This window comes from Tripterygium wilfordii, chromosome 5, assembly GCF_013401445.1.
Source record: "Tripterygium wilfordii isolate XIE 37 chromosome 5, ASM1340144v1, whole genome shotgun sequence".
NCBI lineage: Eukaryota > Viridiplantae > Streptophyta > Magnoliopsida > Celastrales > Celastraceae > Tripterygium > Tripterygium wilfordii.
This window is the reverse complement of record NC_052236.1, coordinates 11,702,477-11,718,497: the sequence shown is the minus strand read 5'-3', so window position 1 is coordinate 11,718,497 and position 16,021 is coordinate 11,702,477. Positions and strand designations below refer to the sequence as shown.

The following is a 16,021-nucleotide window of genomic DNA, read 5'->3' as shown; positions in this document are numbered from 1 at the left end:
GGAGGGTATTATAGGTATAAACTAAAAAATATCTTAAGTCAGATGACCAAATTACCCTTAAATTACACTTTTTTACAATTTTAAAAATGTCCATGACCTTTTTACAATTAAGTTGTCTAAAGTGCTCTTACTGCCAATTGTCCGCTTCATCAAAGTATCGGACCTATCGGTAAACCGCGTAAACCGGAAGACCAAAATACCCCGGGAAGTAAATAAGTAATCGCGTCAAACAGAAGCTGTTACGAAATTTGTTAGTTTCTCTACTCCCAATCCCGAAGAGCGATAGAGGGAGCTGCGTTGAATAGTGAAATTTGGGATTAGGGTTACTGTTCGAGAGAGCGAAGATGATCGAGGTGGTGCTGAACGATCGGCTTGGGAAGAAGGTGAGGGTGAAGTGCAACGAAGATGATACGATCGGCGATCTCAAGAAGCTGGTGGCGGCGCAGACCGGAACCAGAGCTGACAAGATAAGGATCCAGAAGTGGTATAACATCTACAAGGATCATATCACTCTCAGGGACTACGAGATCCATGATGGCATGGGCCTCGAACTCTACTACAGCTGAAGAAGGTTAGTCGTTAGGGTTTTTGATCCATTAGTTATTCTCTGTTTTTTATGATTTTATGAATCTTAGTTAATAAGAATATTGTTTACAAGCTCTTCGGTTGCTTTTTGTGGAATAGAAACAGCGTATGTAAGTTTCGATGCTAATTTTGTTTCTGCAATTTTATTAGCTGAGATGCATGCCAATTATGTTTGGTTCGGGATGCTCTGTTTGCAAGTTTGTTGTATGACTCGATATACGTACTAAGAGCATGTTGACCATTGGGTTTTCTTTTGAGCTGAAGTAGCTTCTGGTTGGTAGAATCTATATTTACTTGTTAATTTCTTGTATGTAGACCATTTGTTTGCGGTTTGGTTTCTCCTTGACAATTATACATGTCCTTGACAATTATACATGTTTCAGTATTTGTGTGCTTTTCTGGATATTCTGGGCATTATGGGCATAATTCAAACACACTAGTTCATTATTTTTGTTTCACCTTGTTGCGTGAATTGAATGTGCTTAAGATTGATTCTGCTTTATGTGCAACAAGAAGTTAAAGAGTTCTTTTCAAACTCTATTGGGCTTCTCAGGATTTCCTATTATTGTTTTTATGTGCACTGTCTTTAGAAGATAAGTTGATAAATAAGATAGGGTTCTTGGTTTCTAGTTTTCTGTTTAATATCATCTATGCTTGGTGGTTTAGCTTATTGGATAGTGTAGCTATTGTGGCCCATTGTATTTAGATCATTTTCATGATGGTTGGATATTCAGGCGTGCTGGTTTTGCTGTTTCTTTCAAGGGAATAAACTTTGTTGGTCATTTTATTCACTTCCGAATTGATATTTAATAGCAAAACGCATCTTGGCTATGGGCTCATATACCATTTGTTTAATCTTTCTCAAATTTAGTTGAGATTCAATTAGAAACGAGAGTTAAACAACTTTTTGGTTAGACCAGTCTTCGAGTGGTGTAATTGGTTTTTGTATTAAACCTTCAATTTTTATGCACTTAAAAGAGGACAATGGTCTGGTGAATCACTAATATTTTCACTCCTTCAAGGTTGATTCCCGCACTGTGTTGTCAAGCTCATGGTTCGCGTTAAATTAAAGAGAGAAACTCCATCGAAAGTGCTTCCTGATTTTCTCTCATCTCTCTTTGTCCTGATCTTTGCATCCTCTACTCCTATTTCTGTTTGATGAACTCTCTTTCTCAAAATTTCAAGTGTGAAACAGAGCGAAATTATGTTTGAATGATTTCCTTTGTTCAAAATCTCTCGAGCCACTGTGATATGTAACCTGAATATGGTAGGAATCTTTGTGTGATACTGTTCAAATGTATGATTTTTCTTATTTTATGAGACAATAATGTGACACAAAATCCTCAATTTTTTATACATATGATGAATGTATCCCATCTTGAACAGTATTTATGACTATGAGATCGACTTATATGGAATATTCTTTAACAACTTTTTGATGAGCATGCTCTAACACCAATTAAACCATTTGTCTTCTATGCTGTTAGCTCTTGCTTCGGTTTCGATTCCTTCTCCTTTGGATCTACTGGCTCCACTGCTCCAGTAAGTTTTTAAATGTAGCCGTAGGAGAAAAATCAGGAATAAGAAGTGGAAATATGCTGTAACCCCTTTACATCTATATGCATGTGGGATGTTTTTTCTTTTTGAAAATTTTCTTTAATGAGTTGTTGATAAAAAAATTTTAAATTTTAAAGATGATAATGTACAAGAGAACACATATGAACATCTAAAACTTAAGGCTATTGTAAGTGCTAGAAAAATTGCGAATTCAACGTATTTGAGTTGTGGCATTTTGCTTACAAAGTTTAGGAGCAAGGTTGGCCCAGTGTCTGCATTGGATAACTTGCAGAAAGGGGTTTTTAAAATGTCTGTACACACCAAATTCCTCAGTGTAAATTAAAATACACTTAAAATTTGATACAAATTACAAATATTTAAATCAAAGTGGACTTGATCTCTTCTTTTGACGTATTCCACACGAATACAAAATCCTCTGATTTTTAGTTGAGTGCTTCAAACAAATTCTACGAATTTGTAATAAAATCCAGTTGGATTTGAGTGTTGGACTTGAATTTGGGATTTGATTATCGGACTTGAGACTTGATGGAATTCTAAGAATTCTGGATTTAGAGAACTTGAACTTCACTTCCGGGACTTGACTTAGACTTGAGACTTGAAGGAATTCTAAGAATTCCGGATTTAAAGAACTTGGACTTTTCACTTCCGGGACTTGACTTGGATTTGAGACTTGAAGGAATTCTAAGAATTCCGGATTTAGAGAAGAAATTTGAGAGAGTCTTTAGATAGTTTCTCTCTACTCCTCCTCTTCTTCTTCTTTTTTTTTTTCCAAATGAGCTTGGTATTTATAGGCAAAGGGAGAAGTGGAATTTACTTATGTACCCTCGGCCTTAACCCTTGACATTAAGGGTATTGTAGAGAAATCACTTAATCAATGATTATCCCTTTAATTTTATTTTATTTGAATTTGATTTGATTTGTATTTATCTTAGATTTTATCCATTTAACAATATTTTGGGCTTCATAAATTATTTTAATTTAGAGCCCACTATTTTATTTAATTGGGCTGCAAATTTTTTTGTGTCTACAAATGCCCCCTCAAGACTTAAGTTATCAAAGACTAGATAATTTAAGTCTTGAATTATCTAATAAAATTTGCTTTATATAATCACAATTTGATTTGTATTTGATAACTTATAACTAATCTCACTTGATATAGGAGAGTTAGACTTATATAAAGCCAACATGTGCTATAGAGTTTGTATACTCACTCTTTCAACATCACGCATAAAAGGTGAGACAACTTTAGTTTTTTTTTTTTCATCACCCAGCCGTGATTATTTTTAGAAATTTTCATCTCATACATATATATATATGATATATATATATATTTTGTTTTTAAAGCAACCAACCTTGACTTTCATGGCTGTGATGTTGCATGGCGCCTACGCCATAACTATACATATACATATACACACATGTGCATATGTATTCTTTCTTCGGCAGCTGAAATTTATTTATTTTTTCCTTCTTTCGGAAGCTGATTTTTTATTTTTTTATTTTTTTAATTTAGATATGGCCTCCCGCAAACCGTGTTCAGCCCCGAAGACGGATTCTGAGAGTAGCTCAAACTCGAATCCACAATGGATTACAGAATCTAGTAATCCCAAATTTAAAGGGAAAACAATTCGTTTTCCGATGGCTTTTGTTGGACTTCACTCTTCTACAGGCATGCAGGGTCATCTTAAATTTCACGTCAATAGTGCAATGACTGGCCGTTTTGCTATCCCCGGTGTCAATCGATTTCAAGGTTTGGATATGTCTTTAATTAGCAGATCCAAGGAATTGGCATCCACGGATGCCCGTCGTCTTGGCCTACCTTACTTGTGTATTGCACCACATCATAATGAGGATGACTTCATCCCACGACCTTTGATTGCCGAGAATATTGGGAACAAATTTATTAGATGGGGGACATCTTTGAATCCCAGAGGAGAGATTTCATATCTAAATGGCTTTTGGGAGTGGTCCAGACGGGTTGCTGGACTCCTTAAGGATAGAGGCTTGGAAGATTTATCATTAGCAGTCCAAGCAGCAACGATGGAATATCATCGTCCCCCTTCAGCATATCGGGCTTTATGTGAGGTATGGTGTCCTGAAACCAGTACCTTTGTGACGAGGCATGGAGAAATTGGCATTTCTCTTTGGGAAATGCGAGATATTTCCGGATTGTCTATACTTGGTGATTATTATGAAGAGGTTATTCCGAGTTTTAGGGAACTCACTGATGGAAAATCTCTTCCAGATTCTTGTCTTCATCTCTTTAAGGCTTTTCAACATATAGCCGGAGAAAAGGTTATTGATCGAATCAAGCATGCAGATTGGCTCAATTTTTGGCTTAATGGGGTTTCTCGGAAACCCAATCCTCGAGGAGACTCGAAATATAAGAAATTATCAAACTTGGGAAAGTATGAATTTCTAAAAAGTGGAACAACAACAAAAGTGTGGAGACCCATAGTCATTCCCAACCAAAGTGTGTCTTCTGAAGACATCAGAGATCTAAAATGTTTACAGGCGTTAGATCTTGAATTATCTACCACCAAGATTGATGAGTTGGAGATAGCTGCATATCTCTCTATTTGGCTTTGTAGATTTGTCCTTCCATCAGGCGATGACCACTTAAGACCCGCAACTTTTAAAGTTGCTTCCCGGATGGCTGCAGGTGTAAGATATAGTCTGGTTCCACCTATTTTAGCAAGTATTTATAAAGGTCTTACACAGACCTTTTCTTCTGAAAGAAAGGATCTTGGAAGAATTACTCAATCATTTCCAGGGCACTTTCTTTATGGCTGGGTAGCATTGCATTTCCCTCGTGGTATATTTGATATCATTGACACATCTTTTGGGCGTCCTACACTTAGGAGATATTCTGGAATTTTAAATGTCTATCAATTTTGGGAGCCTAACATGATAGACTGTCGGAAACTTCTTCGTGGAAACATGGACTCAAAAAACTTTAAGTGGGTCGTGAGTCATCTTGTTATAAAGACTTCTGTAGTCAATTTTTCACATTGATATTTCTCCTTTAATGGCAAAGGTGGTTGAATACTTGAATGACATTGATGACTTCCTTCACGAGGAGAATGACACCATGCGTTTTCCATCTTTAGAAGAAAAGCAAAAGCAGTTGGCTTCTTTGGAAGATCTTATTTCTGCTCGTATGCTTATTGTTCCAGACTTGACCAAGGAACGTTGCAAGATAGAAGCAGAACAAAAGGAAGTTAGACTTGAAATTTCTCGTCTAGAGAAGCGAGATAATGTTTTGTCATCCCAACTTGACTCCTTTGATGAGAAAATGAAGAAAGAAAGTGATGACCTTAATCAATTGAAGGAATCACATTCAAAGCTAGAGAAGCTCCAAGTTAAGGATGCCACTACAACTAAGTCGATTGCTAAACGGAAGGCAACTTTGGAAGATGGATTCCGTGGGCTAGCGAATTGGATCAAGAAGAATTAGACTTCTCTATTTATTTATTCTTTGTCATTTCGATTAGTTTTTTTTTTATTTTTTATTTTTTATGTAATGAACATTCATATCAATGAATTCATTTGCTCCTTTTTTAATGCTATAACTTGGCGCACCATCAAGTATGCACATATAAGCATCAAAGGTATTCTCATTAAAGAAAGGAACCTTAAATCATAACATGAATGTACATCTTACATGCTTTGATTTTGTCTTTTCGAAATGACAATACAAAGAAATTTTTTTCTTTGAATTTGACTGAACTTGAAAATAAAAGACAAAGTCTTCTATTTTTATTTGGATTTGAACTAAAAGACAAAGTCTTTTTTTTTTATTTGATTTGACTGAACTTAGAATTTCCCAAGCTGCCTACGTACTCCTTTTGAGGAGATCAAGTCAAACGTAGTTCCAAGGAAATTTTTTTTTTTTTTAACTCTTATTTTTGCCTAGACCGCCCTTTCGGGTTTTCAATCTAGCGAGTTTTTTTTTTTTTTTTTGATGCCATTCATAGTTTATACTCATATGGGCAAGGAGTATTACAATTTAATTCTAAGCGTAAAAACGCTTCAAGAATTTTCCATTGATAGGTCCGATCCGTAGACCGTCCTTGTCGATAATTTTATAAGCACCATTTGTGTAGACTTCTGTGACTACATATGGTCCATCCCATTTGGGTAGGAACTTGCCCCCAGTCCATCGAGTGATCACAATCGGCCTCCTTATAGCTAAGACCAAGTCTCCTATTTGAAATGATCGAGGATGTACTTTTTTATTGAAAGCTCTGGACATACGAGCTTGATAGCATTCCAGTCGCTTTTGAGCTTCCAATCTTCTTTCGTCTAAGGACTCAAGTTCTTCCAACCTTAATTGAGCATTTTGCTCTGTAGTAAGGCCTTCTTGAATAGCAATCCTGAGAGACGGAATTTGACATTCCAGTGGTATTACTGCTTCAACGCCATAAACCAAAGAATATGGTGTGGCTTGTGTTGGTGTTCGATAAGTTATTCGGTAGGCCCACAAAGCTTCTCCTACCCTTTCATGCCAATCCCTCTTTGACTTGGAGACAACTTTCTTTAGCAAAGTGCAGAGAGTTTTGTTAAAGGCTTCTGCAAGTCCATTTGCTGCTGCGTTGTACATGGAGGAATTGTGTTGGACAAAATGAAACTTTTGACAAAGTTTGTCCATTAGATTGTTATAGAATGGTTTCCCATTATCGGTAATGATATATCGGGGAACTCCATATCTATAAATGATTTGACCTTGGATGAAATTGACAACGGTCTCTTTTTTAACTTCTTTTAATGGAAGTGCTTCCGTCCATCTTGAGAAATAATCTGTAGCTGCCAAGATATACAAATGGCCAGCAGACGATTTTGGAGTTATGGGTCCTACAACATCCAAACCCCAGGCATCAAAAGGCCATGAAGCAACAGTCGGATGTAAGGGTTCCGGTGGTTGGTGTATAAAGTTCGCATGAACTTGACAAGCTTCACATCTTTTAGCATATTCCATGGAATCTTTCACCATGGTTGACCAATAATATCCCATCCTTTTTATCCGAAAGTGAAGTTTTGGTCCGGACTGATGAGCACCACATATCCCGGAATGAGCTTCTTCCAATACTTGATTCGCTTCTTCTTTGCTTAGGCATCGAAGAAATACACCATCAAAAGAACGCCGATAAAGCGTATCTTTGTAGTATATGAATCTAGAGGCACGTCGCCGAATTTCCGTTTTATGGCGATGATCACTTGGTAACTTTCCATATTTAAGAAAGTCAATGATTGGTTGCCTCCAATCCTCATTTTCAGTTGTATCAACTGAGATATTATGAACTTCTGTTTCATCTTCAGGTGTCCATGATGGAATTACCCATTTTTGAGAAATGGACATAATCGCGATATCTTTATCGGAGTTAGCCAATACAATAGCTAAGTTAGCCAATGCATCTGCTTGTCGATTTTCATTCCTTGGGACATGAATAATATTAACCATGTCAAATTTTTCCAAGAGCTTTGCCGCATGCTTCTGGTAAGGAATTAAATTGATCTTCCGGACTTCATATTTTGATAAAAGTTGATTAATAACCAACTTAGAATCTCCGAAAATTTCGAGTTGTCCGAGCTGCATCTCTAAAGCCATTTCCAAGCCAATTATCAAGGCTTGGTATTCCGCCACATTGTTGGAACACATCTCCATCAATGTGAAGGAGAAAGGCATGACTTCATTTTGAGGGGTAACAAAAACTACCCCAGCTCCTGCACCATATTTTCGTGCAGCACCATCAAAGAATAATTTCCATGATGGTATTACATCAGTGAAAAAGACTTCTTCATCCGGGAATTCTTCTGGAAGCTCCCACTCTGCTGGAATCGGATGGTCCGCTAGGAAATCCGCTAAAGCTTGTCCTTTTATAGCCTTTTGAGGTACAAAAGTAATATCAAACTCTGATAGAAGAAGTGCCCACTTTGCTAATCTTCCAGATAAGACTGGTCTTGACATGATGAATTTAAGTGGATCCGCCTTTGAGATCAAATGAATAACATGTGCAAGCATATAATGTCTTAGCTTTTTTGTTGCAAAGACTAATGCTAGGCACACTTTTTCAATTGGTGAATAATTTAGCTCCGCGCCTACCAACGTACGACTCACGTAGTATGATGCGCTTTCCTTCCCCTCGTCATCCACTTGTCCAAGCAGTGCTCCTAATGATCGCTCTTGGGCAGCAATGTATAGGATTAATGGTCTACCTGGAATTGGTGCCTTTAATACAGGCGGATGTAGGAGGTACTCTTTGATATTATTAAAGGCATTCCGACAAGTATCATCCCATTTAAAAGAAGTGTCTTTTTTCATCAACTTATTGAATGGGTGGCATCGTCCAGCAAGGTTTGAAATAAACCTTCTAATATACGCGAGCTTCCCTTGCAAGCTTTTTAGCTCGTGTAAGTTAGTCGGTTCTGGCATTTTTAAAATGGCATCGATTTTTGTTCGATCAATTTCAATACCTCGATGCCTTACGATGAAGCCAAGAAATTTTTGAGAAGTGACACCAAAGGCGCACTTGAGAGGATTCATCTTTAATTGAAATCGACGAAGTCTTTCAAAGATAACCCGTAAATCATCTAAATGATTTTTTCGGTTTTTGGTCTTTACGACTAAGTCGTCCACATAACATTCCACCTTTTTATGCAATATATCATCAAAGATCTTCTGCATGGCACGTTGATATGTGGCTCCGGCATTCTTCAATCCAAAAGGCATAACTTTGTAACAATATATTCCTTTTGGAGTACGGAATGCAGTGAATTCCTCATCCTTTGGGTTCATCCGAATTTGATTGTATCCAGACGAACCATCCATGAAGGATAACACTTCGTGTCCGGTAGTTGCATCAACCATTAGCTCCGTGATGGGCAATGGAAAATCATCCTTTGGACATGCTTTATTTAAATCTCAGAAGTCAACACAGACCCGTAATTGCCCATTTTTCTTCATCACTGGGACAATATTGGCAATCCATGTCGGGTATTTAACTTCTCGAATGAATCCAGCTTCAATAAGTTTATTGACTTCATTTTCAATTTTCGGGACTAATTCCGGTCGGAATCATCTTTGAGCTTGTTTTATGGGACGTACTCCATGTTTGATAGACAAGTGATGGACAACAATCTTTGGATCTAGTCCTGGCATTTCTTTGTAAGTCCATGCAAAGACATCCATATATTCTTGCAAAAGCTGGATGTATTTTGTTTCTTCTTCTGGACTTAGAAGTGCGCTTACAAATGTTGGCCTTGGATCAGCTTCAGTTCCTAGATTGATCTCCTTGAGTTCATCAACCGTAGCTTGCCCCCCATCTTCTAAGGTAGATGGTGCCGATATGGGTTCTTCATCAGAAGATGAGTCGGAACTGAATTCTTTTTCAGTCACTTCCTCAATTGTGATGTGATTGACAGAAACAATCACCTTGTTTTTACCTTTATCTTTAGCTAGAGCATTACGTCTACGACGTCTTTGTCTCCTTCGTTTCTTCGGATCCTCTTTCTGGACTTTTGGCCCAAGCCTAGAAAATACAGAGACTTTTTGTACAGACTCCATTTGGTTTGATGTTGACGGATTATCACCAATCCGTTCAAATACTGAAATTCGAGTATTTTGCTTTTGTATTTGGCTTTGAGCAAGAGGCTCTACGGGCTTGTCATCATTATACTCAAAAATCTGTATCATGATTGGATTGGCCGATGCTTTCTTTGCTCTAATTCGGATAGGGTGTGAGTCACGAGATTCATGTCCCAATCCGTGTTTTGGTTGTGGAATAGATATTCCTTGTTTATTTATCACCGGAGCTTTTCCACTAGACAGAACGGAATCAAGGTCGCCAAGTTTGCATGGCTTCCCTTTTCCGTATCCAGCGTTCTCCATGAGCTTCTTTACACGTGGATCAAACCACCCATTTGAGTGGTTTCCCAAAGTTTTAGGAAGCTCAGCTTCCTCGGCATTTTCTTGTATAGAATTTAAGTCCACAATTTTCCCAATAGAAGGAATCAGAAGGATTAGGTCTTCCTTGAGAATGTCAACATCTCTCTTTGACAACTCAATTTTTGATGATTCCTTTACAAAGGTTCTTGATAAGATGTCCTCAATTGAGTCATCTTTTACGTCATTTTTTGATTCCGGAATCAACATTGGAAGGGCTTCTTGGGGCATATCTTCCTTTTGGTAAAATTTTGCATCCGCAAAATGAGATTCTTCACTTGCGAATGGCTTTGATTCGGCTACAATGCATTTTTCCTTGCCATTTCGACTGTACTTGAAGCATTGGTGCCATGTTGAAGGAATTACTCCATTTTCATGTAACCAAACACGTCCCAAAAGTAATTCATAGGATGTTTTGGAGTCGATTACATGAAATAAAGCTGATGATATCAAATCATCCATCTCAATCTTTAACCGGACTGTGCCAATGGCACGTTGTCTTTTTTGATTGAAACCTTGGATTGTGAGTTTGCTTTTAGAAAGCTCATTCACTGAGATTCCAATCTTTCTCATTGTATGAATCGGCATAATATTTACAGCAGATCCACAGTCAATGAGGATTCGAGATATTTTGTGTTCTCGAATAATTCCACTAACATAAAGTGGCCTGTTGTGAAGTCTCGTCCCAAGCTGTAAGTCATCGTCCGTAAAGGTAATTGTTGCCATACAATCACCGGGACTAACTTTTCTTATTTGGGAAAATATTTTCCCTTTGTATTCTTCCGGATTGAGCAGTGTTTGAACTAGCGCCAAACGAGTATCTATTGGGAGTTCAAGGACTTCCGAGATGTTCATGTCAGAGGGAATTTCTTGGAGTGAAATAACAACTCCTTTCTTCTCAATGCTTGAGGCTTCCATCTTAGAACCATCTCTTTCTTCATGTGACTCTTTAGAGTCTATTGCACTGATCACATATGATGTCATATGTTCATCTAGAAAGTAATCTTTCGGAAAGTACTCCTTAAGAGTTACTTTCTTTCGGGGAGTTGAATGAGTGCTTTCATTCTCAACCTCAACATGTGTCTTTCTTCGATTTCTTCTTAATCGATTCTTAGACCGAGATTTTTTATTTTCTCTCCTTCCGAGAATAGGTATTGGACTTGGAAGAGACCGGATTGGTGAAGAGTATTGTCTTTTACTTTTCACCTCTATCCAACCTTCATCTTCACTTTCAGAAGATGAATCATACATTTCTGGTGGTGAATCCCACACATCCAGATCATCCGTCATGATTTCATATAACATTGGCCTATTTGGAGCTTGTGGCCTCGGCATTCCGGGATATGCATAGACAGTGGTGGCTTCTCCATCTACAATGAACTGGACTCTTACAGCTCCTTCAGGAAGCTCAGCAGTCAGTTCTATATTTGATGATTCCTCGTTAGTTATGGACGAGGGCATCGTTTGAGCTTCCATTGATATTGGAATGGGGTCAAATGACCCAAAAGCCACCATTCCGCAATTGACCTCAACATTGTCAGTAAGATCGAGATCGATCTTGTTTTCCCTATTCAACCGCATGATTATGTCTTTGAAGACAAAACATTTCTCAATCGGATGACCAATGATCCGATGATACTTGCAGTACTTAGGATTATCAGTTTGGCCAATTTCTTCCGGCCGCTTTGAAGTAGGAAGCTCTATGAGCTTCTGTTCAAGTAATTGGTCTAGAATCCCAGACACTTCGGAATCCGCAAATGGGTATTCCTTCTCTTGCATTTGTTTCAAGGTTGGTCGCTCCTTGACTTGAGTTTGATCTTTACGAGTCTTGGACTCGAATTTAGATTTAGATTTCTGTGTAGAAATCTTAACTGGATCAGTAGTAACAGCCATGGATTCTTTAGTCCGTGAAGGCTTTGAATCCTTTTTCACTTCTTTCTTTAATTCTCGAGGGTCACTTGGCAAATGGCTTCCATGCCTTGCTATTTGGATTTCCAAGTCATGAGCTCGGGTTGCAAGTTCCTCGAAGGAATGTGGCATATTAGCTTGAAGATTGTAAAGTAACCCCCAATGCATTCCTTGAACACAAATATCGATGGAGGAACTTTCACTTATATGTTCCTTGCAATTTAGGACAAGGTTCCTCCAGCGTTCAATATACTCGACCACAGCTTCTTCTTTATTCTACCTCAATGAAACCAGCCGGAAGGTCAGTATACCATTCAAATGCAGCTCCTTTTAGGGAATGCACGAATTGTTTTACCATGGAATCACCAAATGTACCCGCATTATTGCAGGTTTCGATGAAATGAGCAACATGTTGCTTTGGGTTGCCTTTCCCATCAAATTGTTGGAACTTAGGGGGTTGATAACCCCATGGCATACGGATTTCATCAATCCGGCGACTATATGGCTTTGCATACACTAGAGATGATTGTGGGGCTCCACCATACTAAGCTCGGATGGTGTCTACAATCATGTTTTGGAGTTGATTCACAGAGAGTGAAGCAACAGATAAGTTGGTAGAATCGCGGAGAGCATTTTGAGCTATCAAGCGATCTTGCTCTTCTTGCTTTTGTTGAGCTTTAAGAGAATTTGAACTTTCTGGAGCTTTACCTTCTCGTGAAACAAAGGTTTCACGGCTCGGTTCCGTGATTGATCCTAGGGAATCCAATCGGTTTATGAGGGCAGCAATTTGTTTGTCCTTCTCTTCTAAGGACTTTGTCAATTGATCAATGGTGACATTCATTTGTTTCACCTGATCTCTGGAACTTGTAGTTTCGGTCATCATAACCGGTACAGGAATATCTGATTCCGACATTGGGATGTAATTATCCCACTTCCGTGATGTGGATTCTTCATATGAGGGGTTGGAATATACATATTCCATTCCTTTTGACTTGAGAGATTTGGATTCGGATTCAGATTCCGAAGACGAGGTGTAATCACCCCACTTCCGTGATGCCAACTTCACGGAATGAGATTTGGACTCGGATTCATCACCCGAGGAGCTAGAATATACATATTCCGCCTCTTTTGTTTCATCTTTGATTTGAAGGGATTTGGACTCGGACTCATCACCTAAGGAGCTGGAATATACATATTCCGCCTCTTTTGATTTATGGGATTTGGATTTAGATTTACTCACATGAGACTTCTTTTGACCCCTTTTTGAGAATCTTTTAAGAGGAGAAAACAATTGTGATTCTCCGGCTTTAACTCACATACGAGTTGTGTGAGAGACGTCGTCAGTGACATCAATCTCCTTCGAAGGAATCGTGGATTCCATAATTTTGACTTAGACTGAATTTAATAAATTCAACTAAAAGATGAGAGGAGAAGAGCGTCCCACCGAGCGTGCCAGAAATTTGTACACACCAAATTCCTCAGTGTAAATTAAAATACACTTAAAATTTGATACAAATTACAAATATTTAAATCAAAGTGGACTTGATCTCTTCTTTTGACGTATTCCACACGAATACAAAATCCTCTGATTTTTAGTTGAGTGCTTCAAACAAATTCTACGAATTTGTAATAAAATCCAGTTGGATTTGAGTGTTGGACTTGAATTTGGGATTTGATTATCGGACTTGAGACTTGATGGAATTCTAAGAATTCTGGATTTAGAGAACTTGAACTTCACTTCCGGGACTTGACTTAGACTTGAGACTTGAAGGAATTCTAAGAATTCCGGATTTAAAGAACTTGGACTTTTCACTTCCGGGACTTGACTTGGATTTGAGACTTGAAGGAATTCTAAGAATTCCGGATTTAGAGAAGAAATTTGAGAGAGTCTTTAGATAGTTTCTCTCTACTCCTCCTCTTCTTCTTCTTTTTTTTTTTCCAAATGAGCTTGGTATTTATAGGCAAAGGGAGAAGTGGAATTTACTTATGTACCCTCGGCCTTAACCCTTGACATTAAGGGTATTGTAGAGAAATCACTTAATCAATGATTATCCCTTTAATTTTATTTTATTTGAATTTGATTTGATTTGTATTTATCTTAGATTTTATCCATTTAACAATATTTTGGGCTTCATAAATTATTTTAATTTAGAGCCCACTATTTTATTTAATTGGGCTGCAAATTTTTTTGTGTCTACAATGTCAATAGATGTCTCCGTATCCTCTGCAAGGTTAATTTCCTATTCTACTGATCATTTGCTGCTGCATTGTCCTTGATTCAATACTATGTGCTGGATCATGTGCATGAGAAAGGATTAGGATAATCATTGGCAATAATGAATCTGATGTAGTTGCTCTTTTTTGGTAATATCTGGTCTTGTTTAAAGCTTTGGTGCTCTTGAGTAACAATCTTCTATCCTGATTGCCCACATAATTTCTGGTATTTTAGATATGCAACATAGAAGATTTAGGATTAGCTATCCTACACATACAAAATGAAGAAATTTTTTTAACTCTTTATATGCTGAAATGAAAAGAAGTGTATACCTGCAAAAATAATTCATATTGCAACCTGTTGAAGTAACTAGGTAGTTTTGTTGGAAGTAGTTGTCTTTTGTTTTCATGTTTTGCTGAATTACCTTCCCCAATGACTTCTTGTCAATATACACTTCTCACTAGTATTAGCGAATCTGATATGCTTCTTCATCTCCATCTCTGAGAAGTCTTGGGAATGTGAGGCAGATATGATGCTCAAAACTAAATGAACATGCTTCTGCGTCTCCATCTTAGTAGTGGCATTATCCAGCCTCTCTCTCTTTTTTTTAATAGATGTACTTTTTATGATATATGTACTTAATACTGCTCTTGTTCTGCAGTTTCCACTATATGCGGAAGGAAGAAATAATGATAACAAGATCACTCCTGGATTTCCGTGAATGAAAGCTTATGTTGGTATGTAGTAGCATGTATTAAACTGTCCTATTGATGATACGAAAGCATAATATGCACTCTAGTGTGATTTTTAATTGTGTGTTACATACTTTGCATATATGAATCCTTTCCTTCCATCTTAATAGTGAGCTTTAAGACAGTATGCAGTATTAATCGTGTGGTTACGCACTTATGCTTTATTGCTAAGTTTTTGTTTTTGGGAAAACATTTTTGTGCTTGTGGCAGATCTTATGAACAAAATTGCACCTTCCTTGCTTTCTTTTTTAAGGAACTAGCAGTTGCTTCTTGACGTAATTCTAAAGCCAGGCTGATTAATTATATAAAATTAAAGTTAAATGACAAAACGGAGCAGCAAATTAAAGACTGCTTCGGTAGAAAGTAGAAACGATGCCATATGTGGTGGAAACCTGGGTACTGAAAGCGAAGTGATCAACATTCAACAGGGTTACAGCAGACCGTGCGTAGTTTAAATGGACGGTGAGATCTGATCTTAATTAATCGGATGGTTACAATTTTAAAATCCCATAAATATAAAATAAACATATTCTCTCCTCTTTAACTCTCTGGTTTTTCTCTCTTAAATTATTCTTTCCTTCATGAAATTCGGTTGCAAATAAGAGAGAGTGACAGATGAACGGTAGAGATCGCCAAATCGAGAGAGAAGACGAGATCTGCAATTCAAGGTCCTCCCAAAACTGATCACGAAATAGGTTTTTTTTGGAACAATTTCTTTGGCATTCCAATCATTTCCAGGATGGCAGCATCCATGATTGGAATGTTTTGATACACAAAAATTGATTCTTGGGCTGTGCAAAAAGAAAGTGGATAAACCGGCTTTCAAGATAAAAATCAATCTATAATGCACAAAAAAATTGAGGCCAAAAGACGGGGGTATATGATCAGGTCTGAAAACTCCAGTAGATATCAAACTCTGATTTTTGGTCCTAAAATTTTGTTTCTGGGCCACTCAAAAAAGGAGATCTTCAATTCCAGATCCCTTCCCATAACCGAAAAAGTGGTCTACAATTCCCTCCCCGACGGTTGTGCGACAATCTC

The 16,021-nt window shown here is 37.7% G+C and overlaps 2 protein-coding genes across 4 annotated transcripts; both read left to right on the top strand.

Moving 5' to 3' along the window:
- The first annotated feature begins 231 nt into the window (after positions 1-231).
- LOC119998701 (ubiquitin-like protein 5) lies at positions 232-15,169 on the top strand. Of its 3 annotated transcripts, XR_005468284.1 has the most exons (3): positions 233-571; positions 1,608-1,658; positions 14,890-15,169. XR_005468284.1 is itself a non-coding variant. In XM_038846074.1 (2 exons), the coding sequence occupies exon 1, from the start codon at positions 345-347 to the stop codon at positions 564-566; it is 222 nt and encodes a 73-aa protein (XP_038702002.1). In that variant the 5' UTR covers positions 232-344; the 3' UTR covers positions 567-571; positions 2,073-2,092. The 3 variants fall into 3 exon arrangements, 2 of the variants coding, with proteins under 2 accessions (XP_038702002.1, XP_038702001.1); XM_038846074.1 differs by lacking the exons at positions 1,608-1,658; positions 14,890-15,169 and adding an exon at positions 2,073-2,092 and having other exon boundaries at positions 232-571; XM_038846073.1 differs by lacking the exon at positions 1,608-1,658 and having other exon boundaries at positions 238-571; positions 14,890-15,144.
- On the top strand, positions 3,188-5,198 carry LOC119998700. The gene is made up of 2 exons (XM_038846072.1): positions 3,188-3,397; positions 3,677-5,198. The coding sequence occupies exons 1-2, from the start codon at positions 3,349-3,351 to the stop codon at positions 5,176-5,178; spliced, it is 1,551 nt and encodes a 516-aa protein (XP_038702000.1). The 5' UTR covers positions 3,188-3,348; the 3' UTR covers positions 5,179-5,198.
- Positions 15,170-16,021: the final 852 nt, after the last annotated feature.

Coding starts and splice junctions, on each gene's coding strand:
- LOC119998701 (XM_038846073.1), top strand. CDS start 345: ATGATCGAGGTGGTGCTGAACGATCGGCTTGGGAAGAAGGTGAGGGTG.
- LOC119998700 (XM_038846072.1), top strand. CDS start 3,349: ATGTGCTATAGAGTTTGTATACTCACTCTTTCAACATCACGCATAAAA. Junction 3,398..3,676: donor TTCAACATCACGCATAAAAG/GTGAGACAACTT, acceptor TTTTTAATTTAG/ATATGGCCTCCCGCAAACCG.